The 27,317-nt window shown below is 41.5% G+C and overlaps 1 protein-coding gene across 4 annotated transcripts in view; it reads right to left on the bottom strand.

Moving 5' to 3' along the window:
* The window catches only part of fbxo41 (F-box protein 41), a 519,821-nt gene that overhangs the window by 349,596 nt on the left and 142,908 nt on the right, over nucleotides 1–27,317 (bottom strand). For all 4 annotated transcript variants that reach the window (XM_059965939.1, XM_059965936.1, XM_059965938.1 and 1 more), the window contains exon 4: nucleotides 8,524–8,603. In XM_059965939.1, the coding sequence (XP_059821922.1) occupies nucleotides 8,524–8,603 (80 nt within the window). The remainder of the gene's footprint in view (nucleotides 1–8,523; nucleotides 8,604–27,317) is intronic.

Genomic DNA, 27,317 nt, shown 5'->3' with positions numbered 1-27,317 from the left:
TAAATAAAGCAGAACATCATCAGCAAATAAGTTAATCTTGTATTCTTTCTGATTAACTCTAAAACCCTTAATATCTGGGTCCATTCTAATTAATTCAGCTAATGGTTCTATCGCCAACACAAATAAAGCAGGTGATAATGGACAACCTTGCCTAGTTGACCTTGTTAACTGAAATGGTGTTGAAATTTGACCATTTGTCACTACTTTAGCTTTGGGATTAGTATTTAAGGTTTTAATTCATTTTATAGAAGATACTCCTAATACATATTTTTCCAATACTTTAAATAAAAAATCCCATTCCAATCTATCAAATGCTTTTTCTGCATCTAAAGCAACTGCCACACTCATTTCCTCCCTCTTTTGCGCCGAATGAATTATACTAAATAACCGAGTTACATTATCTGCCGATTGTCTATTTTTAATAAATCCTGTTTGATCCATATGTACTAATTTTGGTAAGTATTTAGATAATCTGTTAGATAAGATCTTTGCTATTATTTTATAATCAGTGTTTAATAAAGAAATAGATCTATATGATGCTGGCTTTAAAAGATCTCTATCTTTTTTTGGCAATACTATTACAATAGCTGTCGAAAAAGATTCTGGAAGTTTATGCGTTCTTTCCGCTTGATGTATTAACTCCATAAAAGGAGGAATTAATAAATCTTTAAACTTTTTATAAAATTCAGGCGGAAAACCATCTTCTCCTGAAGATTTATTACTTTGAAGTGATCCTAGGGCTTCTTCGACCTCTTTCAATGTAAAAGGCATATCTAATCCCTTCTGTTCTTCCGTATTTAATTTTGGAAGAGTTATTTGTGATAAAAACCTTTCTATCTTGACATTATCATTTTGTGATTCTGATTTATACAACTCAGAATAAAAATTCTTAGAAGTTTCATTAATTTCTAAAGGTTTATAAGTAATTTTATTTACTCTTGTTTGAATTGCATTTATTGTTTTAGAAGTCTAGTCTGTTTTTAACTGCCATGCAAGGACCTTATGTGATCTTTCACCTAGTTCATAATATCTCTGTTTAGTTCTCATAATTGCTTTTTCTGTTCGATATGTCTGGAGTGTATTATATTGTAACTTCTTATTAATAAGTTGTCTTCGTTTTTCTTCTGTCATATTTCTTTGAGATTCTTTTTCTAATTTTGTAATCTCTTTTTCCAATTGATCTATTTCTATCATATATTCCTTCTTAATTTTAGAAGTATAACTTATTATCTGACCTCTCAAATATGCCTTCATTGCTTCCCACAATATAAATTTATCATCAACTGAATGTGAATTTGTATCTAAAAAGAACTGAATCTGTTTTTTCATAAAATCACAAAAATCTTGACGTTTTAGTAATATTGAATTAAATCTCCATCTATAAATTGATTCCTCTTTATCTGTCATTATCATTGTCATTATCAAAGGAGAATGATCTGACAATATTCTTGCTTTATATTACACATTTTTCACTCTATCTTGAATATTCATTGATAATAGGAAAAAATGTATCCTTGAATATGTTTTATGTCTATTTGAATAAAATGAGTAATCTCTTTCTTTTGGATTAATTCTTCTCCATATATCAATCAAATTTAAGTCTTTCATCAATGATAGAGTTAATTTTACTACTTTTGATTTTGTGACAACCTTTGTTGATCTACCTAAAACTGGATCTAGACAAAAGTTAAAATCTCCACCTATTAATATTTTGTCATGTGCATTAGCCAAATTCAAAAAGACCTCTTGTATAAATTTTACATCATTTTCATTTGGTGCATAAATATTCGTAAGAGTCCACAGTTCTGAAAAAATTTGACAATGTATAATTACATATCTCCCCGCTGAATCAATTAATACTTTTTGTATTTTAATTGGTAAATTTTTATTAACCAAAATTGCAACTCCTCTCGCCTTTGAATTAAATGAAGCTGCAATAACATTTCCAACCCAGTATCTTTTTAATTTCTGATGTTCTATGTCTGTTAAATGTGTTTCTTGTAAAAAATCTATATCTATTTTCATTTTTAAATGTATGTTAAAATTCTTTTTCTTTTTACCAGTCCATTAAGCCCATTAACATTAAAACTTTAAAAATTCAGTAAATTCGTCATTATTTTTAATTATGTTACTCCAATCTATAATAATACCTCATCTTTCAACTTTCGTGGTATCTTGGGAAATCGTTTTAAAATTCTCCATGTTGCTATGTGTGTCCCCGCCGATCATCCAGGCAGAAAGATAGAAGAAAAATAGAGTATAAAGAAAAAAACAAAATACCCCCCTACTAATGTTGTGAAAAAAAAAAGAACACAACATTACCCCACTCTGTTGTACGGGTCATGGCGATCGCCATGATTACACACGTGAATCCCGCAGTAACCGATCCAAAGCTCCCCAGCCCCCCCGCGACATAAAGAAGTATATATATAAGAAAAAAAAATACTATTCTCAATTAGTATTTCTGAAATTTTGCTTTTCTCCCCTGTATCATCCTTAAATGTCCATCACTTCCGTTCACTGTCTCTATCTTCATCTTTAATCCATTACGCTTGTAAGTCTCTATGTGTAATTAGTGAATAAATGGAAGTTTTTGTGCGAACTCCTCCGCTTCTTGATAATCGGTAAAAAATCTTCTTTTTCCCTCCTCCAAAAAAATTATCAGTGTTGCTGGGTGATGCATTATAAATTTATAACCCTTTTCCCATAAGACTTTTTTCGCTGGGTTAAATTCCTTCTTTCTCTTCAAAAGCTTATAACTTATATCAGGATAAAAAAGAACTGCCTTCCCTGCTATCATCAATGGCCCGTTTCTCTTTTTGGCACATTCGGCAGCCGCCTTCAGGATCTTTTCTTTATCTTGGTATCTTAAGCATTTTATCAAAATTGATCATGGATTTTGATCAGCTTGAGGTCTTGACCTTAAGGCTCTATGAGCCCTTTCAATCTCAATTAGAGTTTCTCCTTCCATTTCCAATTTTTCAGGGATCCATTTTTGAAAAAAATTTATTGGATCTTCTCCTTCTATATCTTCTTTAAGTCCAACAATTTTAATATTGTTTTGTCTACTAAAATCTTCAAGCTTATCAATTTTTTCCATAAATTGTTTTCTTTCTGATGTCCAGGCAGTAGTATCATTTTCCATTTTATTCATTCTTTCAACTATGTCTTCCGTTGTAGTTTCCAAATCTATAATTCTCTTTTACATTTTTTCCTGTCTTTTTGTCATTTTATCAAACATAATCTCCATATTTGTCATTTTTCTTTTGATTACTTTTAATGCGCCTAATTTACGTAGTATTTGCATCAAAGTCTTTTCTATATTTCCAGAAAAACTTTTACCTCCATCTTCTTCTGATTTTTCCAGAGAATCTGACTCTCCCTCAGATTCACTTTCACTTTCGGTTTCAGTGGTAACTGGGATTTGTAGTTCTGGTTGCTCTCATTTGCGCATGCTCCTTCCTTCACGTTTGCGCAGTTCTCGATGGTCTTTTTCTTTAGGATTGATCGATGTTGCCGCAGTTTCCTGTGATGTATCACCGGAGGTGAAATGTACCTGAGCCCGCGGTTCTTTGGCAGAAGTGGGCCTTGATTCTGTTCCAACTTGCATTGTCTTCACGGTAGTAGTTTTCTTCATCTTCTGTTTGTGAGGCATAACTTGAAACAATCCGGAGTAGTTTAAAAGTAACTTTTAGAAAGTATTGACTAACTTTTCTTCACTTAAACATTAATTTATTGATTTTTTACGGGAGATCTGGGTTCCAGCGTCTCGATCCTACGTCATCACGTGACGTCCCCTTTTCATTTGTTGTTGAACTGAGTTTAAATAAATGTTTAATTTGTTTATAAGAAACCTGTCTCAGTTCTATATTTATTGTTGCTGTACCATAACAATATAAATGACCTGGATGAAAATGTAGATGGGTGGGGGATAGTAAATTTGCAGATGATACCAAGATTGGTGAAGTTGTGGATAGAGTACGCTGGCAAAGAATACAGTTTGATATAGACCAGTTGCAGATATGGGCAGAGAAACGGCAGATGGAGTTTAACTCAGATAAATGTGAAGTGTGGCACCTCGGTAGGGCAAATGCAAGGAGACAGTATACTCTTAGTGTATCCTTAGTGTAGCTGAGTGGAGAGATCCTGGTATCCAAGATCATAGCTCCTTGAAATTGACTACACAGGTTGATAAGGTGGTCAAGAAGGCTTATTAGTCGAGACATTGATTTCAAAAGTCAGTCGGTTATATGTTACAACTTTATAAAACTTTGGTTAGGCCACATCTGGAGTAGTGTGTATAGTTCTAGTTGACCCACTGCAGGAAGTATGTTGAAGCTTTGGTCAGATTACAGAAGAGATTTATCAAGATGCTGCCTGGTTTTGAGGTCATGTGTTATCATGGATAAACTTGGGTTGTTTTCTCTGGAGTGTCAGAGGCTGAGGGGAGATCTGAAAGAGGTTTACAAGATTATGAGAGGCATAGATAGAATGGACAGAGTGCATGTGTTTCCTGGTGTTGAAATGTCTAATACCAGAGGGTATGCATTGAATGTTCAAGGGGGATGTGAGAGTTAAGTTTTTTACTTAGCGAGTCGTGGATGCCTGGAATGCACTGCTTGATATGGTGGTAGAGGCAAGTGCAGTAGAAGCTTTTAAGAGATGCTTAGATAGGCACATGGATGGATATAAGGAAGATGCAGGGATATGGGAATGGAGTAGATAGCAAGGATTAAGAGCTTGGCTGTTTTTGATTTGTTTTTTAGTTTGTTCAGCACAACACTGTGGGTTGAATGGCCTGTTTCCGTGTTGTACTCTTCTACATTCTATGTTCTAAAGTGAGATTACCTTGTGGAAACAGTTCAGAGGGGTTCAAATTTTTGAGATGTGTCCAGGAAAGCTTTTAGCACAGTATATCTTAGGAGAGCTAGAAAGGGACATGAGAAGGTCTTGGCTGGTAGGATTAAGGAAAATGTCAAGGTGATCTACATGTATGTGAAGAACAGGAGGATGACTAGAATAAGGGTAGAACCGCTCAAGCAGAAACGTGGACATATGTGCCTGGAAGCGGAGGAGGTAGGGGAGGTCCTTAATGAATACCATGACTGGTATCTGACCTAACAATGAATTGGAGTACAGCAAAAATGTATTAGCACGGTGTCATGACAACAATCTTTCTATCAATGTCAGCAAAACAGTTGGTCATTAACCTCAGTGCACGTGTTCCTGTCTACATCAACGGTTTTAAGAACAGATAACATAAGAGCACAGTACAAGCCCTTCAGCCCAGGATGTGTGCTGACCTTTTCACCAACTCTAAGATCAATCTAACCCTTCCCTTTTACATAGCCTTCCATATTAAGATTGAGAGCTTCAGAATCCTAGGAGTGAACATAACCAGTAGCCTGTCCTGGTCCAACCAGGCCCAAGATAGTTCACCAATACTTCTACTTCCTCAGAAGATTTTTAAAAATTGGCATGTCTCTGTTAACACTTACCAATTTTTATCAATCCACCAGAGAAAGCTGGTTGCATTAACAGCTTGGGACGGCAACCGCTCTACACATGACCATAAGAAACTGGAGAGGTGTTGACACAGCTCAGCGTATCATGGAAACCAGTCTCCCATCTATGGACTCTGTCTATACTTCTTGCTGCCTCACTAAAGCAGCTAGCATAATCAAAGACCCCACCCACCTTGGACATTTTCTCTTCTCCCCCCCCCTTCCATTGGGCAGAAGATACAAAAGCCTGGAGTGAAGTACCATCAAGCTCAAGCAGTCAGCTTCTACTCCATTATTACAAGATTACTAAATGATTCCCTGGATGATAAGATGGACTCTTGACCACACAATCTGTGTCAATATGAGTTTGCACTTTATTATTTACTTTGTGAGCTTTCTCTGTAGCTTTAATACTTTATTCTGCATTGTTATTGTTTACCTTGTACTACCTTAAAGCACTCTATAATGATTTGATCTGTATAACCAGTATGCAAGACAAGCTTTTCACTGTATCTCAGTGCATATGACAATAATAAACCAATTCCAATACTGTGCCTCAATGTTGACCAGGAAGAGGGACTTTGATAAATATGAGGTCAGTATAGTATGGGCTAATGTGCTGGAGCACAAGACCATAACACCATAAGATACAGGAGCAGAATTAGGCCACTTGGCCCATCAAGTCTGTTCCACCATTTAATCATGGCTGATCCATTTTCCCTCTCAGCCCCAATCTCCTGTCTTCGCCCCTTATCCTTTCATGCCCTGACCAATCAGCACTCTATCAACCTCTGTCAAGATTCGGAAAGGCACAGTGTTGAATCTTCTGGGAAACAGTAGGTGGGATAAGTATCCAGGCCAAACAGTATATACCCCAGGTTACTACAGGATTGATGGGTTATTGATGATGATCTTTGCATCCTCCTTCGCCAAAGGAGCAGTACCAGAAGATTGGAAAACGGTAAACTGGTCATTGGTCAAACTGCATTGGGAATATTATGAGTAGTTTGGGGCCTCATATCTAAGAAAGGCTGTATCAGTATTGGAGAGGATATTGAGGAAATTCACCTCAATGATCCCAAGAAGGAATGTGTTAAATTATGAGAAGCGTTTGATAGCTCTGGGTCTGTACTTGCTGAATGAGAGGGATCTTATTCAAAATTTCCAAATACTGAAAGCCGAGATAGAATGAACGATACGTTTCCAGTAATTGAAGAGTCTAGGACCAAACAGTCAAGCTCAGAATAGGAAGATGTCCCTTTAGAACAGAGATGGGGAGTAATTTCTTTAGCCAAAGGGTGTTAAATCTGTGGAAATGTCACAGATGGCATCCAGATCTGTTCTTCTCTCTGGAAATATCACATCAACAATAGTTCTCAGAACTGAATCATGCTTTGTCATCCATAGCTTAATATTTCTCGTATGCCAATAATAACACTCCAATCTGCCCAGTCCATCATGTCTATTGAATTGCTCTTGCATTCTTCCTTACAGACTTACTGGTCCTGACATCTACCTTCATCTCCATCCCAAAACTCTGGTTCCCATTCCCCTACCAAACCTACTTAAACTTTCTCAAACAGCACAAGTGAACCTCCCAGCCAGGATTTTGGCTCTCCTCTAATTAAGGTACAACCTGTCTCTCTTCTACAGGTCACCCAGGCTTCAGAGGAGGTTCCAATGACCCAAGTCCCTGAAACCCTGCCCCCTGCACCAGTTCCTCAGCTACACATTCATCTGTTCTACCTCTCACTTTCTGCCCTGACTAGCATGAGGTACCAGGAATAATCCAAAAATTACTACCGTGTCATGCTTTTCAATTTCTTTCATAACTTCTAGTACTTCATGCACAGGACCTCTACCCCTTTCTACCTCTGTTGTTGATGCTAATGTACACCATGACCCCTCACTGCTCACCCTCCCCTTAAGAATGTTCTGCAACCACTCAGACATCCTTGACCCTTGCATGCTGGTGTCATTTGCAGCTATAGAATTGCCCACCCTGTGCTCCTATCAAACTTCCTATCATGATTGACTTTACCCTTCCTTACTGAGTCTCAGACCCCACAGTGCCACTGACCTGGCTGCTGTGCCCTGATAGATCATCCACTTCAGCACTATCCAAAGGGGTAGAATTGCTTCTGAGGGGAATGGCCATACGGGAACCCCACTCTCACTGCTTACTTACTCTACATTTCCTTGTGGTCACCCAATTATCTCCTGCCTGCACCTTAGGTGTGACACTTCACTAAAGCTCATGTCTGTAATGTTCTCAACATCCTGCATGATCAAGTTCCATAATATGGTCAATCAGGAACTCAAGCCAAACACACTTGCTATAGGTGAAATTGAAATGGACACTGATCTTGCCATACAGTGTTCATCTCCCACAATTTACAAGAACATGTCGCTATCCAAGCTGCCATCCCAGCCAAGCTAATATAGAGAAGAAAGACCTAGGAAATTCTAAGAACAACCTCTTCTTCACATACCTGACTCTACTGTTCAGCCTTCTCTCAACAAAGCCTCAGCACTTGCACTCAACCACAGCACATACAGCTCTAACACCAATGCTCAAAACGCAGTGTATCATCTATATGCTGCACACGTACACTGGTTTTCAGTGGCTGCTATACCAAGACATTGTTGAGTCAGTAAGCCGATCACTGACACATTCCTCAGATTCTTTTGTATTAAGTGTGGTGTGGGTGTGGCATTCCTGTTTCTGTCCTTAGTCATCTAATAACCAGACAGCCCCAAAAATATTGGGACTCCTGGACAACCTTGATCTCCATCTTATAACCATTTCTTCTTTCCATCATTCATCCTCTCTTTTTTTAAAACACACACTTTATTCACATTTATCCAATGCTGATGAAGGATCTTTGACTTGAAAAGTTAACTCGGTGCTCTCTCTCTAGATGCTGCTTAACCTGATGTGCATTTTGCAGTGATTTCTGTTTATGTTAAACTCCAATTGTCTGCTTTCACTAAGAAAACAATTCTCAATTTCTCATACCTGACATTTGGTAATGACTGTTGCTCAGCTACAAGCATATTTCCTCGGGAAATTCCACTTGCTGTTGCATATCTTTCACCCTAGGCAGCAAAGAAAGGGAAGTTAAAGTTAGAGAAGTTTTAGGTCAGACAAAAGCTATAGAAGTATGACTTTAATTTATTTTCAGCATGTGCATCTCTTGGAAACCATGCATTTATCAAACATCCTGACAAAAGAAACAGAATATTTAATGCAAAGGTCGTTCAGCCCATCATGCCTGTGCTAGTTCTAGCACAACAGTCCAATTGCTCCACCACTGCCATTTCTCCACAAACTTGCAAGATTTTCACCATCATATATTTATTCAATTCACAATGGTTCTTCCTTCAGCACATTACAAGCAATGTATTCTAGGTTTCAACCAGAAGCAGAACCCATCAGTAGGGAGTACAGCCTCTCAATATGCCAACGCCTCATCATTCTACAACTACTAATTCTCTCCAGCCTTTTCTTCTCCAAAGAAAAGAGTTCAAGCCCTACTAATCTATCATTGCAATGACAGTGCCTCTTCCCAGAATCTGTTCTCACAGAGCAACAGAACACTACAGCACAGAAACAGCATGCCCCAGGACCAACTAATACATGCTGAAAGGTTATTCTACTTCATCCCAGGTTATTCTACCTCATCCTATCAACCTGCATTTGGACCATAGTCTGACATACCACTTCCATCCATCTATTTATCTAAATTTCTCTTAAATGTTCAAATCCAACCCACAGCCACAATTTCCATTGGCAGCTTGTTCCACAGCCGCACCCCCACTGAGTGAAGACACTTTCCCTCAGGTTCCCCTGAAATAAGACCATAAGACCAGAAGACACAGGGGCAGAATTAGGTCATCCGGCCCACTGAGTCTGCTCCGCCATTCAATCATGGCTTCTCTCCGCAACCTTTGATGCCACGTCCAATCAAGAACCTATCAATCTCTGTTTTAAATACATCCAACAATCTGGCCTCCACAGCTGAATGTGGCAACAAATTCCACAAAGTCACCACCCTTTAACTAAAGAAACTTCTCCGCATCTCTGTTTTGAAAGGCCGCCCTCTATCCTGAGGCTGTGCCCTCTTGTCCTAGACTCTCCCACCATGGGAAACATCCTTTCCACATCTACTCTGTCTGGGCCTTTCAACATTCCAAAGGCTTCAATGAGATCCCCCCCCTCATCCTTCTGAATTCCAGCGAGTACAGACCCAGAGCAATTAAACATTCCTTGTATGATAACCCTTTCATTCCTGGAATCATCTTTGTGAACCTCCTCTGGACCCTCTTCAATGCCAGCACATCTTTGCTAAGATGAGGGGCTCAAAACTGTTCACAATACTCAAAGTGAAGCTTCACCGGTGCCTTATAAAGCCTCAACATCACATCCTTGCTCTTGTATTCTATACCTCTTGAAATGAATGCTAACATGGCATTTGCCTTCCTCACCATCAGCTCAAGTTAACCTTCAAGGTGTTCTGCACAAGGATTCCCAAGTCCCTCTGCATCTCAGATTCCTGGACTTTCTCCCCATTTAGAAAATAGTCCACACATTTATTTCTCCTTCCAAAGTGCATAACCATGCATTTTCCAACATTGTATTTCATTTGCTAGTTTCTTGCCCAATCTCCTAATCTGTCTAAGTCCTTCTGCATCCTATCTGTTTCCACAATACTACATGCCTCTCCACCAATCTTCGTATCATCAGCAACTTGGCAACAAAGCCATCTATTCCATCATCTAAATCATTTATATTGAGCATAAAAAGAAGTGGTCCCAACACTGACCCCTGCAGAACACCACTAGTCACTGGCAGCCAACCAGAAAAGGATTTTATTATTCCCACTCGCTGCCTCCTACCAAATAGCCAATGCTCTAACCAGGTCAGTAACTTTCCTGTACTACCATGGGTTCTCAAGTGGAGTTACACTTGCAATTGTCCAGTCCTCTGGCACCATGACAGGGTCCAGTGATTTTTGAAAGATCATTTCTAATGCCACCATAATCTCTAATGCAATCTCTTTCAGAACCCTAGGGTGCAGTTCATCCTTTAGGTATTTCAGCTTTTTGAGCACCTTCTCTCTTGTAATAGTAACTGCACACACCCCTCTTCCTTTCACACATGATAACATCAGGCATACTGCTAGTGCCTTCCACAGTAAAGACTGATGCAAAATACTCATTTAGTTCATCAGTCAGCTCCTTATCCCCTGTTATTATTTCTACTGCCTCATTTTCTAGTGGTCCTATATCCACTCACTTTTCTCTTTTATTTTTAACATCCTTTAAAGCTACAGGGAGTTAGAGGGAGGGAGTTACAGGGAATTAGTCAGCCCGAGGCTGCAGGAGTTCGATAAGTTGGTGATGGTCAAGGAAGCAAAGGGAAGAGCTCAGAGAGTAGACAGCACCCCTGTGGCCCTCAGTAATCTTTATCTTGTTTTGGATGCAGTGAGGGGGATGACCCGACAAAGGACGGCTACAGCGATCAGGTCTTTGGCACTGAGCCTGGTTCTGTGATGCAGAAGGGAAAGTGGAAGATGAGGAATGCGGTAGTCACAGAGGATTCCATAGTGAGGGGAAGAGAAAGGAAGTTCTGTCAGCCTGATAGAGATACCTGCATGGTGTGTTGCCTCCCAGGTGCCAGGTTATGGGATGTCTCGGATCAGGTGCAGAGTATTCTGAAGGGAGAGGTTGAACACTTTGGTACCAATGACGTTGGTACAAACAGGGAGGAGGTCCTGAAGGGAGAATTCAGAGAGTTGGGTAGGAAGCTGAAAACAGGACCTTCAGGGTAGTAATCTCAGGATTGCTGCCTGTGCCACATGCTAACGAGCGCAAGAACAGCATGATCAGGCAAATTAATGCGTGGCAGAGAGACTGGTGTAAGGACCAGAGCTTCAGGTTCTTGGATCATTGGGGCTTCTTCTGGGAGAGGTACGACCTGTACAAAAAGAATGGGTTACACCTGAACCCAAAGGGGCTCCAATATCCTAGCAGGCAGGTTTAAAAGTGCTGTTAGGGAGGGTTTAAACTAATTTCGCAGGGGGATGGGAAGCGGAGTGATAAGGTTGAGGAGGGGAAAACAGAAGTAAATCAAAGATAGCGTGCCACAGAGATTATAGAAAGACCAGGCAGGAGATAAGGCTTAATCACAGCCTGTGGCATGTTAAAGAGCAATAGAGGCATAGTGCAGTTAAATCGGAAAGCAACAAATACTGAATGAAAGGTGTTATATTTGAATGCACACAGCATTAGAAATAAAATGGACGATCTTGAAATTCAGCACAGATTGGCAAGTATGACATTGTGGCCATCTCTGAAACTTGGCTAAAGGATGGCTGCCATTGGGAGCTGAATGTCCAAGGATCTATGGTGTATTGGAAAGACAGGTTAGTAGGCAGAGGGGGTGGTGTGACTCTGTGTGTAGGAAATAATATTAAATCATTAAAAAGATATGACATAGGATTGAAAGGTGTAGAGTTTCTACGGGTTGAGTTAAGAAATGGCAAAGGTACAAGGACCCTAATGGCAGTTGTATACAGGCCTCCAAACAGCAGCTGGAATCTGGATTACAAATTACAGCAGGAGATAGAAAAGGCATGTCAGAAAGGCAATGTCATGATAATAGTTGGAGCTTTTAACATGAAAGTGGATTGGGAAAACCAGCGCAGTACTGCACCTCAAGAGAGAGAATTTGTAGAATGTATAAGGGATGGCTTTTTAGAACAGCTTGTTGTTGAGCCCACGAGAGGATTGATGGTGCTGTATTCGGTGTTCTGCAATGATCCATAGGTGATAAGAGAGCTTAAGGTTAAGTAACCCTTAGGGAACAGTGATTACAATATGATCGAGTTCACTTAGAAATTTGAAAGGGAACAGTAAAATCCAATGTGTCCATATTCCATAGGGCAATAAAGGAAATTACAATGGCATGAGAGGGGAACTAGCTGAAGTTGATTGGAAAGGGACACTAGCAGCAAGGATAGCAGAGCAGCAACGGCCAGAGTTTCTGCAAAAAATAAGGGAAGTGCAAGACAGATATATTCCACGTAAGGATTTGAGTACAGGAGCAGGGAGGTTCTACTGCAGTTGTACAAGGCCTTGGTGAGACCACACCTAGAATATTGTGTGCAGTTTTGGTCCCCTAATCTGAGCAAAGACATTCTTGCCATAGAGGGAGTACAGAGAAGGCTCACCAGATTGATTCCTGGGATGGCAGGACTTTCATATGAAGAAAGACTGGATCGACTAGGCTTATACCCACTGGAATTTAGAAGATTGAGGGGGGATCGTATTGAAACGTATAAAATTCTAAAGGGATTGGCCAGGCTAGATGCAGGAAGATTGTTTCCGATGTTGGGGAAGTCCAGAACGAGGGGTAAAGGATAAAGGGGAAGCCTTTTAGGACTGAGATGAGGAAAAACTTCTTCACACAGAGAGTGATGAATCTGTGGAATTCTCTGCCACAGGAAACAGTTGAGGCCGGTTCATTGGCTATATTTAAGAGGAAGTTAGATATGGCCCTTGGTGGCTAAAGGGATTGGGGGTATGGAGAGAAAGCAGGTACAGGGTTCTGAGTTGGATGATCAGCCATGATCATACTGAATGGCGGTGCAGGCTCGAAGGGCCGAATGGCCTACTCCTGCACCCATTTTCTGTGTTTCTATGTTTCTAAGAAGAAATTTTTAAAGGGAAAAAGGACACTACTGAGGCTGACAGGTGAAGACAGAGCCAAAGTAAAAGCAAAAGAGAGGGCATACAAGGAAGCCAGAGCTAGTGGGAAGATAGAGGATTGGGAAGCTTTTAAAAACTTGCAGAAGAAAACTAAGTAGGTCATTAGGAAGGAAAAGATGAATTATGAAAGGAAGCTGATGACTAATAACACAGAAAATACTAAAAGCTTTTTTAAGTATATAAAGGGTAAAAGAGAGTCGAGGGTAGATATAGGACCAATACAAAATGATGCTGGAGATATTGTAATGAGAGATGCAGAGAGGGCAGAGGAACTGAATGCGTATTTTCTATCAGTCTTAACAGTGGAAGACGTCGACGTCTACAGTATACGAACATTCAAGAGTGAAGTATGAGCAGTAAAAATTATGACTGAGAAGGTGCTCAGGAAGATTAATAGTCTGAGGGTGGATAAATCTACTGGACCTGATGGAATGCACCTGTGGGTCCTGAAGGAAGTGGCTGGAGAGATTGCGGTGGCATTAACAATCATCTTTCAAGAATTGATATAACCTGGCATTGTACCGGATGATTGGAAAATTGCAAATGTTACTCCGCTATTTAAGAAGGGTGGGAGGCCTGGGTGGAGCAGTGGCTGGTCAGCAGAAAACAGAGAGTGGGAATAAAGGGATCCTATTCTGGCTGGCTGTCGGTTACCAGTGGAGTTCCAGAGGGGTCAGTGTTGGGACCACTGTTTTTTACGATGTATGTCAATCAACTTGGACTACTGTATTAATGGATTTGTGGCTAAATTTGCTGATGATACAAAGATAGGTGGAGGAGACAGAGAGCCTGCAGAGAAACTTAGATAGTTTAGGGGAATGGGCAAATAATTGACAAATGAAATACAATGTTGGAAATTGTATGGTCATACTCTTTGCTGGAAGAATAAACGGGCAGACTATTATTCAGATGGGAAGAGAATTCAAAATGCAAAGATACAAAGGGACTTGGGAGTCCTTGTGCAAGATACCCTGAAGGTTAACTTCCAGGTTGAGTCGGTTGTGAACAAGGCTAATGCAATGTTGACATTCATTTCTAGACATATAGAATATAAGAGCAGGGATGTGATGTTGAGGCTCTTTCACGCACTCGTGAGACCACACTTGGAGTATTGTGTGCAGTTTTGGACTCCTTATTTTAGAAAGGATATACTAACATTGGAAAGGGTTCAGAGATCATTCACAAGAATGATTCCAGGAATGAAAGATTTACCGTATGAGGAATATCTGGCAGCTCTTGGGCTATATTCCTTGGAATTCAGGAGAATGAGGGGGAAATCTCATAGAAAAATTCCGAATGTTAAAAGGCCTGAACAGATTACGAGGGGTGATTGGTAGGCTTGTGGCGTAAGGTAGAAGGAGTCAATTTTAGAAAATCTAGCACATTTATTTTTCAACATAGTCCCCTCCTACATTTACACATTTAGTCCAGCGGTCATGGAGCATGTGGATCTTTGATCTCCAGAAAGTGTCCACAGAGTGGATGATTGATAAGTTCGTGGCCTAAAGTAGAAGGCGATGAGTTATACAGCTCTCGTTACATGCACACTCGCATTAGCTCACTCTCTTGAGATCCATTACCAACCTGACTTTCCCAATCGACCTGCATGTTAAAATCTCTCATGACTACCATAACATTATCCTTTTGACTTGCCTTTTCTGTTTCCTGTTGTAACCTGTGGTCCACCTCCCAGCCACTGTTGGGAGCCCTGTATATAACTGCCATCAACGTCTTTTTACCCTGCAGTTTCTTAATTCAACATCTCCCAATCCTATGTCACATCTTTCTCCTGATTTGATGCCATTCCTTACCAGTAGAGCTACACCACACCCTCTGCCTACTTTCCTATCCCTCTGATATCATGTGTAACCTTGGACATTCAGCTCCCAACTACAACCATCCTTCAGACATGATTCAGTGATGGCCACAACATCATACTGGCAATCTGTAATATTGCAACAAGCTCATGCACCTTATCCTCTCTGCATTCCTAACCATTTGATACTCAGCCTGTTGGCTGCAATTAAGTTCCATCATCTGCCTACCCTTCCTGACAGTCTGACTGAACACTATCTTTACTTTTTTACGATTCGTCCTATCCTGAGTCCCTTCACTCCAGTGCCCACCCTCTGCCAAGTTAGTTTAAACCCTCCCCAACAGCTCTTACAAACCTGCCCGTGAGAAATATTCCACCTTTCACCCTTAACACATGACCTCTGATTGTAGTCCCACCCAACCGCAGTGGAAAAACACCTGCTTGCATTTTCCTATCTCTACTCTGCATAATTCTGGATACCTCCACCAAATCTCCCGTCATTCTGCTGCACTTCAGGGTATAAAAATGTTAACCTATTCAAACACAAGATCATGCAACATCCTTGTAAATTTGCACTCAAAGTTCAAAGTAAGAGGTGACATAGGGTCAGAGGCGTTGAATCTTTGTGGATAGAGCTAAGGAACTAGAGCTTTGGACCTCAGAGCGCAGAAGATTTAAGGGGAGCAAGCTTCAATGGTTCCTCTGAATTACAGCAAGCAGGCAGTGGAGTAAGTCGCTGGTTTTTGGGAAAGAGTTCAGTTTTTTTTCCGAACTACTTGGGATAAAAGAGGCACGACTGCGCAGGCACATGACCTCAGAGCGCGGAAGATTTATAAAGAACACCGCCATATCCAGTGGGCAGCGTCGGAGCGGGCAGCGGAATGAGAGGGTGCAGAGCGATACGGCTGGCTCAACGGGCTTAGGCGGAAATGGGAAGAGGCTTTCTGCGACTGCTGAGTCTTACAGTAAAGTTGTAGGTTACAAGTTTATTTATTTAGAGCTAACAGTAGGATTAGAGGTATGCACTTTGGATTAGTGTTGTGCCTGGAGTGCCAGATGTGGGGACCTTGGGAGACTCCCAGCCTCCCCCAGGAACACATCTGCTCCAGATGCAATGAGATGAAGCTCCTTAGGGATCATGTGAGGGATCTGGAGCAACAACTTGATGACCTTCAGCTAATTACAGAAAGTGAGGAGGTGATCGATAGAGAGAGATAGTGGACAGCACCTCTGTGACAGTCCCCCTCAAGGATCAATATATAGCTTTAGATACTGTTGGAGAGGTTGACCAGACAGAGGAAGACCACAACGAACGGGACTCTGGCACTCTGCCCAGTGCCGTGATAAAGAAATCAAGAAGAAATGCCATAGTTATAGGGGATTCCATTGCGAGGGGAACAGACAAAAAATGCTGCGAGCCGGACAAGGATACCCGAATGGTGTGTTGCCTCCCTGGTGCCAGGGTGCGGGATATCTTGGATTGGGTCCAGAGTATTCTCAGGAGAGAGGGCGAACAAACATAAGTCTTGGTACATGTCGGTACCAATGACATAGACAGAAAAAGAGAGGAGGTCCTGAAGGAAGATTACTGGGAGCTCGGAAGAAAATTGTAATAAGTAATTGTAATAATTGTAATAAAAAATTGTAATAAAAAAAGTAATAATCTCAGGATCACTGCCTGAGCCACATGCCAATGATGGTAAGAACAGCAGAATTAAGCAGATGAATGTGTGGCTAAGTAACTGGTGCAGGGGGCAGGGCTTCAAATTCTTAGATCACTGGGATCTATTTTCGGGGAGGCATGACTTATACAGGAACGATGGGTTACACCTGAACTCAAAGGGTACTAATATCCTGGCAGGATTGTTCAATATAGCAGTTAGGGAGGGTTTAAACCAGGGGTCGGCAACCCGCGGCTCTGGAGCCGCATGCGTGTCTTTCATCTCTGTGCTGCAGCTCCCTATGGCTTCGGAAAATAAATGATGAGTATTTAATTAAAATGTATTTTATGTTAGTTTGTTAGTTTTTGAAATGTAATTCTAAATTTGAAGATTATGGTGATCTTGTGCAATCTAAATAAAACGTGTTTTTTGTCGCTATTAATATACGTCACCACGGCCAATGCCTGACACCCGCCAGTGCGCGATTTCTTTAATTTTTCGATCCAAGGTAGGCTAACTATGGAGAATTCTAAAAAAAGAAAAGTGACTGTAGAAAACAGAACGTTTAATGATACGTGGGCAGATTCATTTGCTTTCACTGCTGACGAGACTGGCTTAATATGCAATGAGAAACTAGCAAACAACAAAAAGTCAAAAGTCGCAAGACATTTCCAGAATAAACACGCAGCCTTTGCTCAAAAATATCCGGATGGAGATGAGAGAAAAAAAGCCGTTTCGGAACTGATGCGGAAGGTTGATCTGAGCAAAAATCATTTCAAGAAGTGGATGATGTCTGGAAAATCAACGACATATGCTAGTTTTGTTGCCGCTCAGTAAATAGTCAGGCACGGGAAGCAGTTTACAGATGGTGAATAGATAAAAGAATCTTTCATTAAGATTTCAGAACATCTATTCACAGACTTTAAAAACAAGAGTGAAATTGTGCAGAAAATCAGGGATATGCCCCTCTCTGCAAAGACTGTCAAAGACAGAACCATAAAAATGGCAGAAGACATCACAAGACAGTAAATTAAAGACATCAATTCAGCTGTGGCCTACTCGATTGCCTGTAATGAGTCTAAAGACAAAGGTGATATTGAACAAATAGCGCTGTTCTGCCGGTATGTAAACTCTGCCGGGCCACAGGAAGAAATGATTGAGTTGATACCTCTAAAAGGCCAAACACGGGGGGAGGACATCTGTGAGGCTGTCTTGAATTGTTTCAGAGCCAAAGTAATAAAGACCACCCACCTGGTGTCAGTAGCTACTGATGGGGCAGCAAGTAGGACAGGAGCGCACAAGGGATTTGTGGCTTTACTGCAGAAGTCGCTGGACAGAAAGCTGCTGACTTTTCACTGATCCTGCACCAAGAGGCACTGTGCGCTCAAACGTTTCCTCCGGAATGCACAGAAGTAATGGATGTTGTCATTCAGATTGTCAATAAAATAATGGCAAAAAGTTTAAATCACCATCAATTCCGTTTGTTGCTGGACGAACTGGAATGCGCATTTTCTGATTTCCTGCTGCACAACAAAGTCCGGTGGCTGTCAAGAGGGGAGGTGCTGAAACGCTTTGTCGCGTGTCTGGAAGAAGTGAAAACTTTCCTGGGCAGCAAAGGTCTCACCTTTCCTGAGCTGGAACAGCCAGAGTGCCTGTAAAAGCTACACTTCATGGTAGACATGACAGCGCACCTGAACACGCTGAACACAGCTCTTCAGGGGAAAGGACGCACAGCCCTGCACATGTTGGAGGATGTTTTGGCATTCCAGCGCAAGTTGACAGTGCTTGCCAGAGATTTACAGAAAGGCACATTGTCTCACTTCCCCAATTTGAGAGAGTTCAAACAAGCTCACGACATGATAAATTCGGAGTATTTACATTCTGCAATCATCGCAATGCAAACATCGTTTGGGAAACGCGTCTGTGAGTTCAGAGAGGTAAAAAACACATTATCCTTCCCGGTCACTCCCCTAAGCATCGATCCATCCCTACTGAATACGACTGCATTGGCAGGTGTGAGTCAACCTGATCTTGAGATGGAACTGGCCGACATAGCCGACAAGTTTAGACGCTTGACAGCTGACCTTGAAGATGTTGCCCGTCAGAAGGCCGTTCTTGCTCAGAATCACAAATGGAGTGATATTGAAAACCTCCCCAAACCGGACAAACTTGTGTTCGAAAAATGGAATGCTATCCCCGACATTTATGTAAACATTAAAAAGTATGTGCTTGGAGTCCTGTCGATCTTTGGATCCACATATGTATGTGAGCAGGTGTTCTCCAACATGAACTTTATTAAAAACAAACATCGCGCACGCCTCACAGATGATAGCTTGCGATCCTGTGTAAAGATGAAGGTGACGTCATACAGCCCTGATGTGCAGACGCTGTGCGCTGAGATCCAGGAGCAGAAATCCCATTAACCAATTATGCTAAATATTTTAATTGCCAATTATTTTAAGTATATTCATATTTTTTCATTGTTCAGTGAAATACTCCTTTTATTTTTCAGGTTGACAGCTGGCTGACGTTATTTTTGGTTTGCTGCTGGCGAACAATTTAAGTTTGGCGTTTTTTATAAATACAAGAAGGACTCAAATAGACATTGATTATTTTACTTAAAAGTAACCTTCAACCCAACGTCTTTTTTTCGGAGTTCAAAATGTTTTTGTTGCATGCAGAAATGTAATTTCGTTTTCTCTGCAGGAGTTAATCGATTTCATAAATGCAGCACATTATAGTTTGTTTATACATAGCATAAAGGCAAAAAAAAACGTTGTATGCAGTGTTATTTCATTTTAAATGTCAAACGGGTTTTGTGGCTCCCAGTGTTTTCTTTTCTGTGGGAAACAGGTCCAAATGGCTCTTTCAGTGGTAAAGGTTGTCGACCCCTGGTTTAAACTAAGTTGGCAAGGGGAAGGAAACCAGGGTGTTAGGGTCGAGGAAGAGGAAAATAGTAATAAGTGAAAGATAATGTGCAGGAAAGATGGTAAGAAGGACAGGCATGTGAATAGACAGGATAATTTGCTGTGCGATAAAAATATAGGAAAATACAGATACTTATCTAAATGTACTTTACTTAAATGCCCGCAGCATTAGAAATAAAATGGATGACCTTGATGTACAGCTACCGGTTAAAAGATATGACATAGTGGCTATCACTGAGTCATGGCTAAATGATGGATGTGATTGGGAGCTGAACGTTCAAGGATACACTGTGTACAGGAAAGATAGGAAGGTAGGTAAAGGGAGTGGTGTGGCCCTGATGCTAAGCAATGATATCAAATCACTAGAAAGAAGGGACATGGCATCGGAAGAAGTAGAATTCCTATGGGTCAAGTTAAGAAATGTCAAGGGTAAAAAGACACTAATAGCAGTTACATACAGGCCTCCAAACAGCAGCCGGGATGTGGACTACAAGTTACAGCTGGAAATAGAAAAAGTGTGTCAGAAGGAAAATGTCAAGATAATTATGGGAGATTTTAATATGAAAGTGGATTGGGAAAGTCAGGAAGATACTGGATGTCAGGAGAGGGAGTTTGTAGAATGCCTACGGGATTGCTTTCTGGAGCAGCTTGTCCGTAAGCCCACCAGGGGATCAGCTGTTTTGGATTGGGTGCTGTGTAATGAGCCTGAGGTGATTAGGGTGGTAGAGGTAATGGAACCCCTTGGATGTAGTGATCATAATATGATCGAGTTCAGTTTCAAATTTGAAAAGGAGAAGCTGGTATCAGGTGTATCAATATTTCAGTGGAACAAAGGAAATTATAGTGGTATGAGAGAGGAACTGGCCCAAGTTGATTGGAAAAGTAAGCTAAATGGAGGGACAGTAGAGCAGATTTGGATGAAATACCTATAAGAAATAAAGAGAGTGCAGGAAAAATATATTCCAAGAAAAAAGAAAATCATAAAAGGAAAAATGACACAAATGTGGCTAACGAGAGAAGTTAAGGCTAAAATAAAAGCAAAAGAGGCAGTGTACAAGGAAGCAAAAATTAGTGGGAAAACAGGACTGGACGAATTTTAAAAATTTACAGAAAGAAACTAAGAAAGTTATTAGGACAGAAAAGAAGAATTATGAAAGGAAATTGGCAATCAACATAAAAAAGGACACTAAAGGGTTTTTATAAATATATGAAGAGTAAAAGACTGACATGGGTAGATATAGGACCTATTGAAAAGGATGCTGGAGAAATTATAATGGGTAACAAAGCGATGGCAGAGGAACTAAATGAGTATTTTGCATCAGTCTTCACAGTGGAAGACATTAGCAACATACCTGATAGCCAGAGGTCTCAGGGAATAGAATTAGGTACAGTCAAGATTACTAGAGAGAAAGTGCTTGAGAAGCTAAATGGACTAAGGATAGATAAGTCTCCTGGACTGGATGAAGTGCATCCACAGGTTCTGAAGGAGGTGCCTTTGGAGATTGTGGAGGCATTGTAAATAATCTTCCAGGAATTAGTAGACTCTGGCATGGTTCCAGAGGACTGGAAGGTCGCAAATGTAGTTCCGTTGTTTAAGAAAGGGGGGAGGCAGCAAAAAGAAAATTATGGACCTGTTAGTCTGACATCGGTAGTTGGAAAGTTATTGGAATTGATCCTCAAGGATGAGATTATGAATTACCTTGAGGTGCATGACAAAATAGGCCCAAGCCAACATGGTTTCATGAAGGGAAGATCCTGCCTCACCAACTTATTGGAATTTTTTGAGGTAATCTCAAATAAGATTGACAAGGGAGAGGCTGTGGATGTTGTGTATTTGGATTTCCAAAAGGCCTTTGATAAGGTGCTGCATAAGAGGCTGCTTAATAAGATGAGGGCCCATGGAATTACAGGAAGGATATTGGAATGGGTGAAGCATTGGCTGACAGGCAGAGAGCAAAGAGTGGGAATACAGGGATCCTATTCTGGTTGGTTGCCGGTTACTAGTGGTGTTCCACAGGGGTCGGTGTTGGGACCTCTTCTTTTTACACTGTATATGGATGATTTAGATTATGGACTAAATGGTTTTGTGGCTAAGTTTGCGGATGACACCAAGATAAATGGAGGAGCAGGAAGTGTTGAAGAAACGGAAAGGTTGCAGAGAGACTTGGTCAGTTTAGGAGAGTGGGCAAAGAAATGGCAGATGAGATACAACGGTTGTACATTTTGGAAGCAGAAACAATCAGGCAGATTATTATTTAGAAAGGGAGAAAATTCAAAAATTGGAAGTGCAAAGGGACTTGGGGGTCCTAGTGCAGGATACCCTAAAGGTTAACCACCAGGTTGGATCGGCAGTAAGGAAAGCGAATGCTATGTTGGCATTCATTTCAAGAGGAATAGTGTATAAGAGTAAGGAGGTGTTGATGAGGCTCTGTGGGGCACTGGTGAGACCCCATTTGGAATACTGTGTGCAGTTTTGGGCCCCCTATCTTAGAAAGGATGTGCTGATGTTGGAGAGAGACCTTACACTTCTCCCCTCACCACCATTCAGGGCCCCAGATAGTCCTTCCAGATGAGGCAACACTTCACCTGTGAGTCGGCTGGTGTGGTATACTGTGTCTGGTGCTCCCAGTGTGGCCTTTTATATATTGGTGAGACCCGACGCAGACTGGGAGACTGTTTCGCTGAACACCTACGCTCGGTCCGCCAGAAAAAGCAGGATCTCCCAGTGGCTACACATTTTAATTCCACGTCCCATTCCCATTCTGATATGTCTATCCGTGGCCTCCTCTATTGTCAAAATGAATCCAAACTCAGGTTGGAGGAACAACACCTTATATACCAGCTGGGTAGCCTCCAACCTGATGGCATGATTGACTTCCCTAACTTCCATTAATGCCCCTCCTCCCCTTCTTACCCCATCCCTGACATATTTAGTTGTTTGCCTGTTCTCCATCTCCCTCTGGTGCTTCCCCCCCCTCTTTCTTTCTCCTGAGGCCTCCCGTCCCATGATCCTTTCCCTTCTCCAGCTCTGTATCACTTTCGCCAATCACCTTTCCAGCTCTTAGCTTTATCCCACCCCCTCCGGTCTTCTCCTATCATTTCACATTTCCCCCTCCCCCCACTACTTTCAAATCTCTTACTATCTTTCCTTTCGGTTAGTCCTGACGAAGAGCCTCGGCCCGAAACATCGACAGTGCTTCTCCTTATAGATGCTGCCTGGCCTGCTGTGTTCCACCAGCATTTTGTGTGTGTTGTTGTTAGAATGACTACGAGATGGCTTTTTAGAACAACTTGTTCTTGAGCCCACTAGGGGATCGGCTGTAGTGGATTGGGTATTGTGTAATGAACCAGAGATGATTAGGGAGATGGAAGTGAAGGAACCCTTAGGAGGCAGTGATCACAACATGATTTAGTTCACTGTGAAGTTTGAGAAAGAGAAGCCGAAATCCAATGTGTCAGTATTTCAGTGGACTAAAGGAAATTACAGTGGCATGAGAGGAACTGGCCAAGGTTGACTGGAAAAGGACACTAGTGGGAAGGACGTCAGAGCAGGTTGGAATTTATGCGAGAAGTGAAGAAGGTGAAAGACAGATATATTCCAAAGAAGATGAAATTTTTGAATGAAAAAAGGATGCAACCGTGGCTGACAAGAGAAGTCAAAGCCAAAGTAAAAGCAGAGAGCATACAAGGAAGCAAAAATTAGTGGGAAGTCACAGGATTGGGAAGTTTATAAAAGCTTACAAAAGGAAACTAAGAAGGTCATTAAGAGGGAAAAGATGAACTATGAAAGGAAGCTAGCAAATAATATCAAAGAGGATACTAAAAGCTTTTTCCAGTATATAAAGAGTAAAAGACAGGTGAGACTAGATATAGGACCAATAGAAAATGATGCTGGAGAAATTGTAATGAGAGATAAGGAGATGGCGGAGGAACTGAATGAGTATTTTGCATCAGTCTTCACTGAGGAAGACATCAGCAATATACTGGATATACAAGGGTGTCAGGGAAGAGAAATATGCACAGTCACGATTATGACAGAGAAAGTAGTCAGGAAGAAGCTGAATAGTCTAAGGATAGATAAATCTCCTGGACCAGATGGAATACACCCTCGTGTTCTGAAGGAAGTAGCAATGGAGATTGCAGAGGCATTAGCAATGATCTTTCAAAAGTCGATAGATTCTGGCCTGGTTCCGGAGGGCTGGAAGATTGCAAATGTCGCTCCACTATTTAAGAAGGGGGCAAGAAAGCAAAAAGGAAATTATAGACCTGATAGCTTGACAGCAGTGGTTGGGAAATTGTTGGAGTCGATTGTCAAGGATGAGGTTACGGAGTACCTGGAGGCATATGACAAGATAGGCAGAACTCAGCATGGTTTCCTTAAAGGAAAATCCTGCCTGACAAACCTAGTGCAATTTTTTTGAGGAAATTACAAGTAGGCTAGACGAGGGAGATGTAGTGGATGTTGTGTATTTGGATTTTCAGAAGGCCTTTGACAAGGTGCCACACATGAGGCTGCTAAACAAGAGCCCATGGAATTACGGGAAACTTACATACGTGAAGAGAATGTTGGTTGATTGGCAGGAAACAGAGAGTGGGAATAAAGGGATCCCATTCTGGTTGGCTGCCGGTTACCAGTGGTGTTCCATAGGGGTCCGTGTTGGGTTTGCTTCTTTTTATGTTGTATACCAACAATTTGGATTATAGAATAGATGGCTTTGTGGCTAAGTTTGCTGATGATACAAAGATAGGTGGAGGGGCTGGTACTGCTGAGGAAACAGAATCTGCAGAGACGGATAGATTGGGGGAATGGGCAAAGAAGAGGCAAATGAATTACAATGTTGGAAAGTGTATGGTCATGCACTTTGGTAGAAGAAATAAATGGGCAGACTATTATTTAAATGGGGAGAGAATTCAAAGTTCTGAGATGCAACGGGACTTGGGAGTCCTCGTGCAGGATATCCTTAAGGTTAACCTCCAGGTTGAGTCAGTGGTGAAGAAGGCAAATGCAATGTTGGCATTCACTTCGAGAGGAATAGAGTATAAGAGCAGGGATGTGATGTTGAGGTTCTATAAGGCATTGGTAAGACCTCACTTGGAATACTGTGTGCAGTTTTGGGCTCCTTATTTAAGAAAGGATGTGCTGACATTGGAGAGGATTCAGAGAAGATTCACTAAAATGATTCCGGGAATGAGAGGGTTAACATAATAGGAACATTTGACCGCTCTGGGACTGTACTCCTTAGAGTTTAGAAGAATGAGGGGGTACCTCATAGAAACATTTTGAATGTTGAAAGGCATGGACAGAGTTGATGTGGCAAAGTTGTTTCCCATGGTGGGGAGTCTAGTACGAGAGGACATGACTTGATGATTGCAGGGCACCTATTCAGAACAGAGATGCAAAAAAAAATTTTTAGCCAGACGGTGGTGAATCTATGGAATCTGTTGCCATGGGTGGCAGTGGAGGCCAAGTCATTGGGTCTATTTAAGGCAGAGATTGATAAGTTTCTGAGTAGTTAGGACATCAAAGGTTATGGTGAGAAGGCAGGGGAACGGGACTAAAGGGGAGATTGGATCAGCTCATGATGAAATGACGGAGCAGACTTGATGGGCCTAATGGCTGACTTCTGCTCCTTTCTCTTATGGTCTTATGGTTGACTATTTTCTAAATGGAGAGAAAATATATAAAAAAAACTGAGACACAGAGGGACTTGGAAGTCCTTGTGCAGGATTCCCTAAAGGTTACAGGTTGGGTCTGTGGTGAGGAAGGCAAATAGAATGTTAGCATTCATTTCAAGAGGACTAGAATATAAAAACAAGGATGTAATTTCTAGGGTAGGACATGTTCAGCACAACCTTGTGGGCCAAAGGGCCTGTATTATGCTGTAGGATTTCTTTGTTCTATGCTCGATGTAATGTTGTGATTTTAAAAAGCACCGTTGAATTCACACTTGGAGTATAGTGAGCAACTTTGGGCCCCTTATCTTAGAAAGCATTTGCTAAAACTAGAGACAGTTCAAAGGAGATTCAAAAAAATGACTCCAGTATTAAACAGCTTGTCATATGAAGAGCATCTGATGCCTTCTGAGGGCCTGTATTCACTAGAATATTGTGGAGTAAGGGGTGACCTCATTGAAACTTATCAAATGGTGAAAGGTCTTGATAGAGTGGATGTGAGCTGGATGTTTCCTATGGTGGCAGAGTCTAAGACCTCAGAGCCTCAGGATAGAAGAGCGAATTTTTACAATTTCTAGAACATAGAACATAGAATAGTACAGCACATTACAGGCCCTTCGGCCCACAATGTTGTGCCGATCCTCAAACCCTGCCTCCCATATAACCCTCTTAAATTCCTCCATATACCTGTCTAGTAGTCTCTTAAACTTCACTAGTGCGTCCGCCTCCACCACTGGCTCAGGCAGTGCATTCCACGCACCAACCACTCTCTGAGTGAAAAACCTTCCTCTAATATCCCCCTTGAACTTCCCTCCCCTTACCTTAAAGCCACGTCCTCTTGTACTGAGCAGTGGTGCCCTGGGGAAGAGGCGCTGGCTGTCCACTCTGTCTATTCCTCTTAATATCTTGTACACCTCTATCATGTCTCCTCTCATCCTCCTTCTCTCCAAAGAGTAAAGCCCTAGCTCCCTTAATCACTGATCATAATCCATACTCTCTAAACCAGGCAGAATCCTGGTAAATCTCCTCTGTACCCTTTCCAATGCTTCTACATTCTTCCTATAGTGAGGTGACCAGAACTGGACACAGTACTCCAAGTGTGGCCTAACCAGAATTTTATAGAGCTGCATCATTACACTGCGACTCTTAAACTCTATTCCTCGACTTATGAAAGCTAAACCCCCATAAGCTTTCTTAGCTACCCTATCTACCAGCGAGGCAACTTTCAGGGATCTGTGGACATGTACCCCCAGATCCCTCTGCTCCTCCACACTACCAAGTATCCTGCCATTTACTTTGTACTCTGCTTTGGAGTTTGTCCTTCCAAAGTGTACCACCTCACACTTCTCTGGGTTGAACTCCATCTGCCACTTCTCAGCCCACTTCTGCATCCTATCAATGTCTCTCTGCAATCTTCGACAATCCTCTACACTATCTACAACACCACCAACCTTTGTGTCGTCTGCAAACTTGCCAACCCACCCTTCTACCCCCACATCCAGGTCGTTAATAAAAATCACAAAAAGTAGAGGTCCCAGAACAGATCCTTGTGGGACACCACTAGTCACAACCCTCCAATCTGAATGTACTCCCTCCACCACGACCCTCTGCCTTCTGCAGGCAAGCCAATTCTGAATCCACCTGGCCAAACTTCCCTGGATCCCATGCCTTTCGACTTTCTGAATAAGCCTACCATGTAGAACCTTCTCAAATGCCTTACTAAAACCCATGTAGATCACATCCACTGTACTACCCTCATCTATATGTCTGGTCACCTCCTCAAAGAACTCTATCAGGCTTGTTAGGCATGATCTGGCCTTCACAAAGCCATGCAGACTGTCCCTGATCAGACCATGATCCTCTAAATGCCCACAGATCCTATCTCTAAGAAGCTTTTCCAACAGCTTTCCCACCACAGATGTAAGGCTTACTGGTCTATAATTACCTGGACTATCTCTACTAC

Source organism: Hypanus sabinus, chromosome 3, assembly GCF_030144855.1.
Source record: "Hypanus sabinus isolate sHypSab1 chromosome 3, sHypSab1.hap1, whole genome shotgun sequence".
Classification (NCBI taxonomy): domain Eukaryota; kingdom Metazoa; phylum Chordata; class Chondrichthyes; order Myliobatiformes; family Dasyatidae; genus Hypanus; species Hypanus sabinus.
Note: the sequence above shows the minus strand (reverse complement) of the source record. Positions and strands in the feature narration are given on the sequence as shown.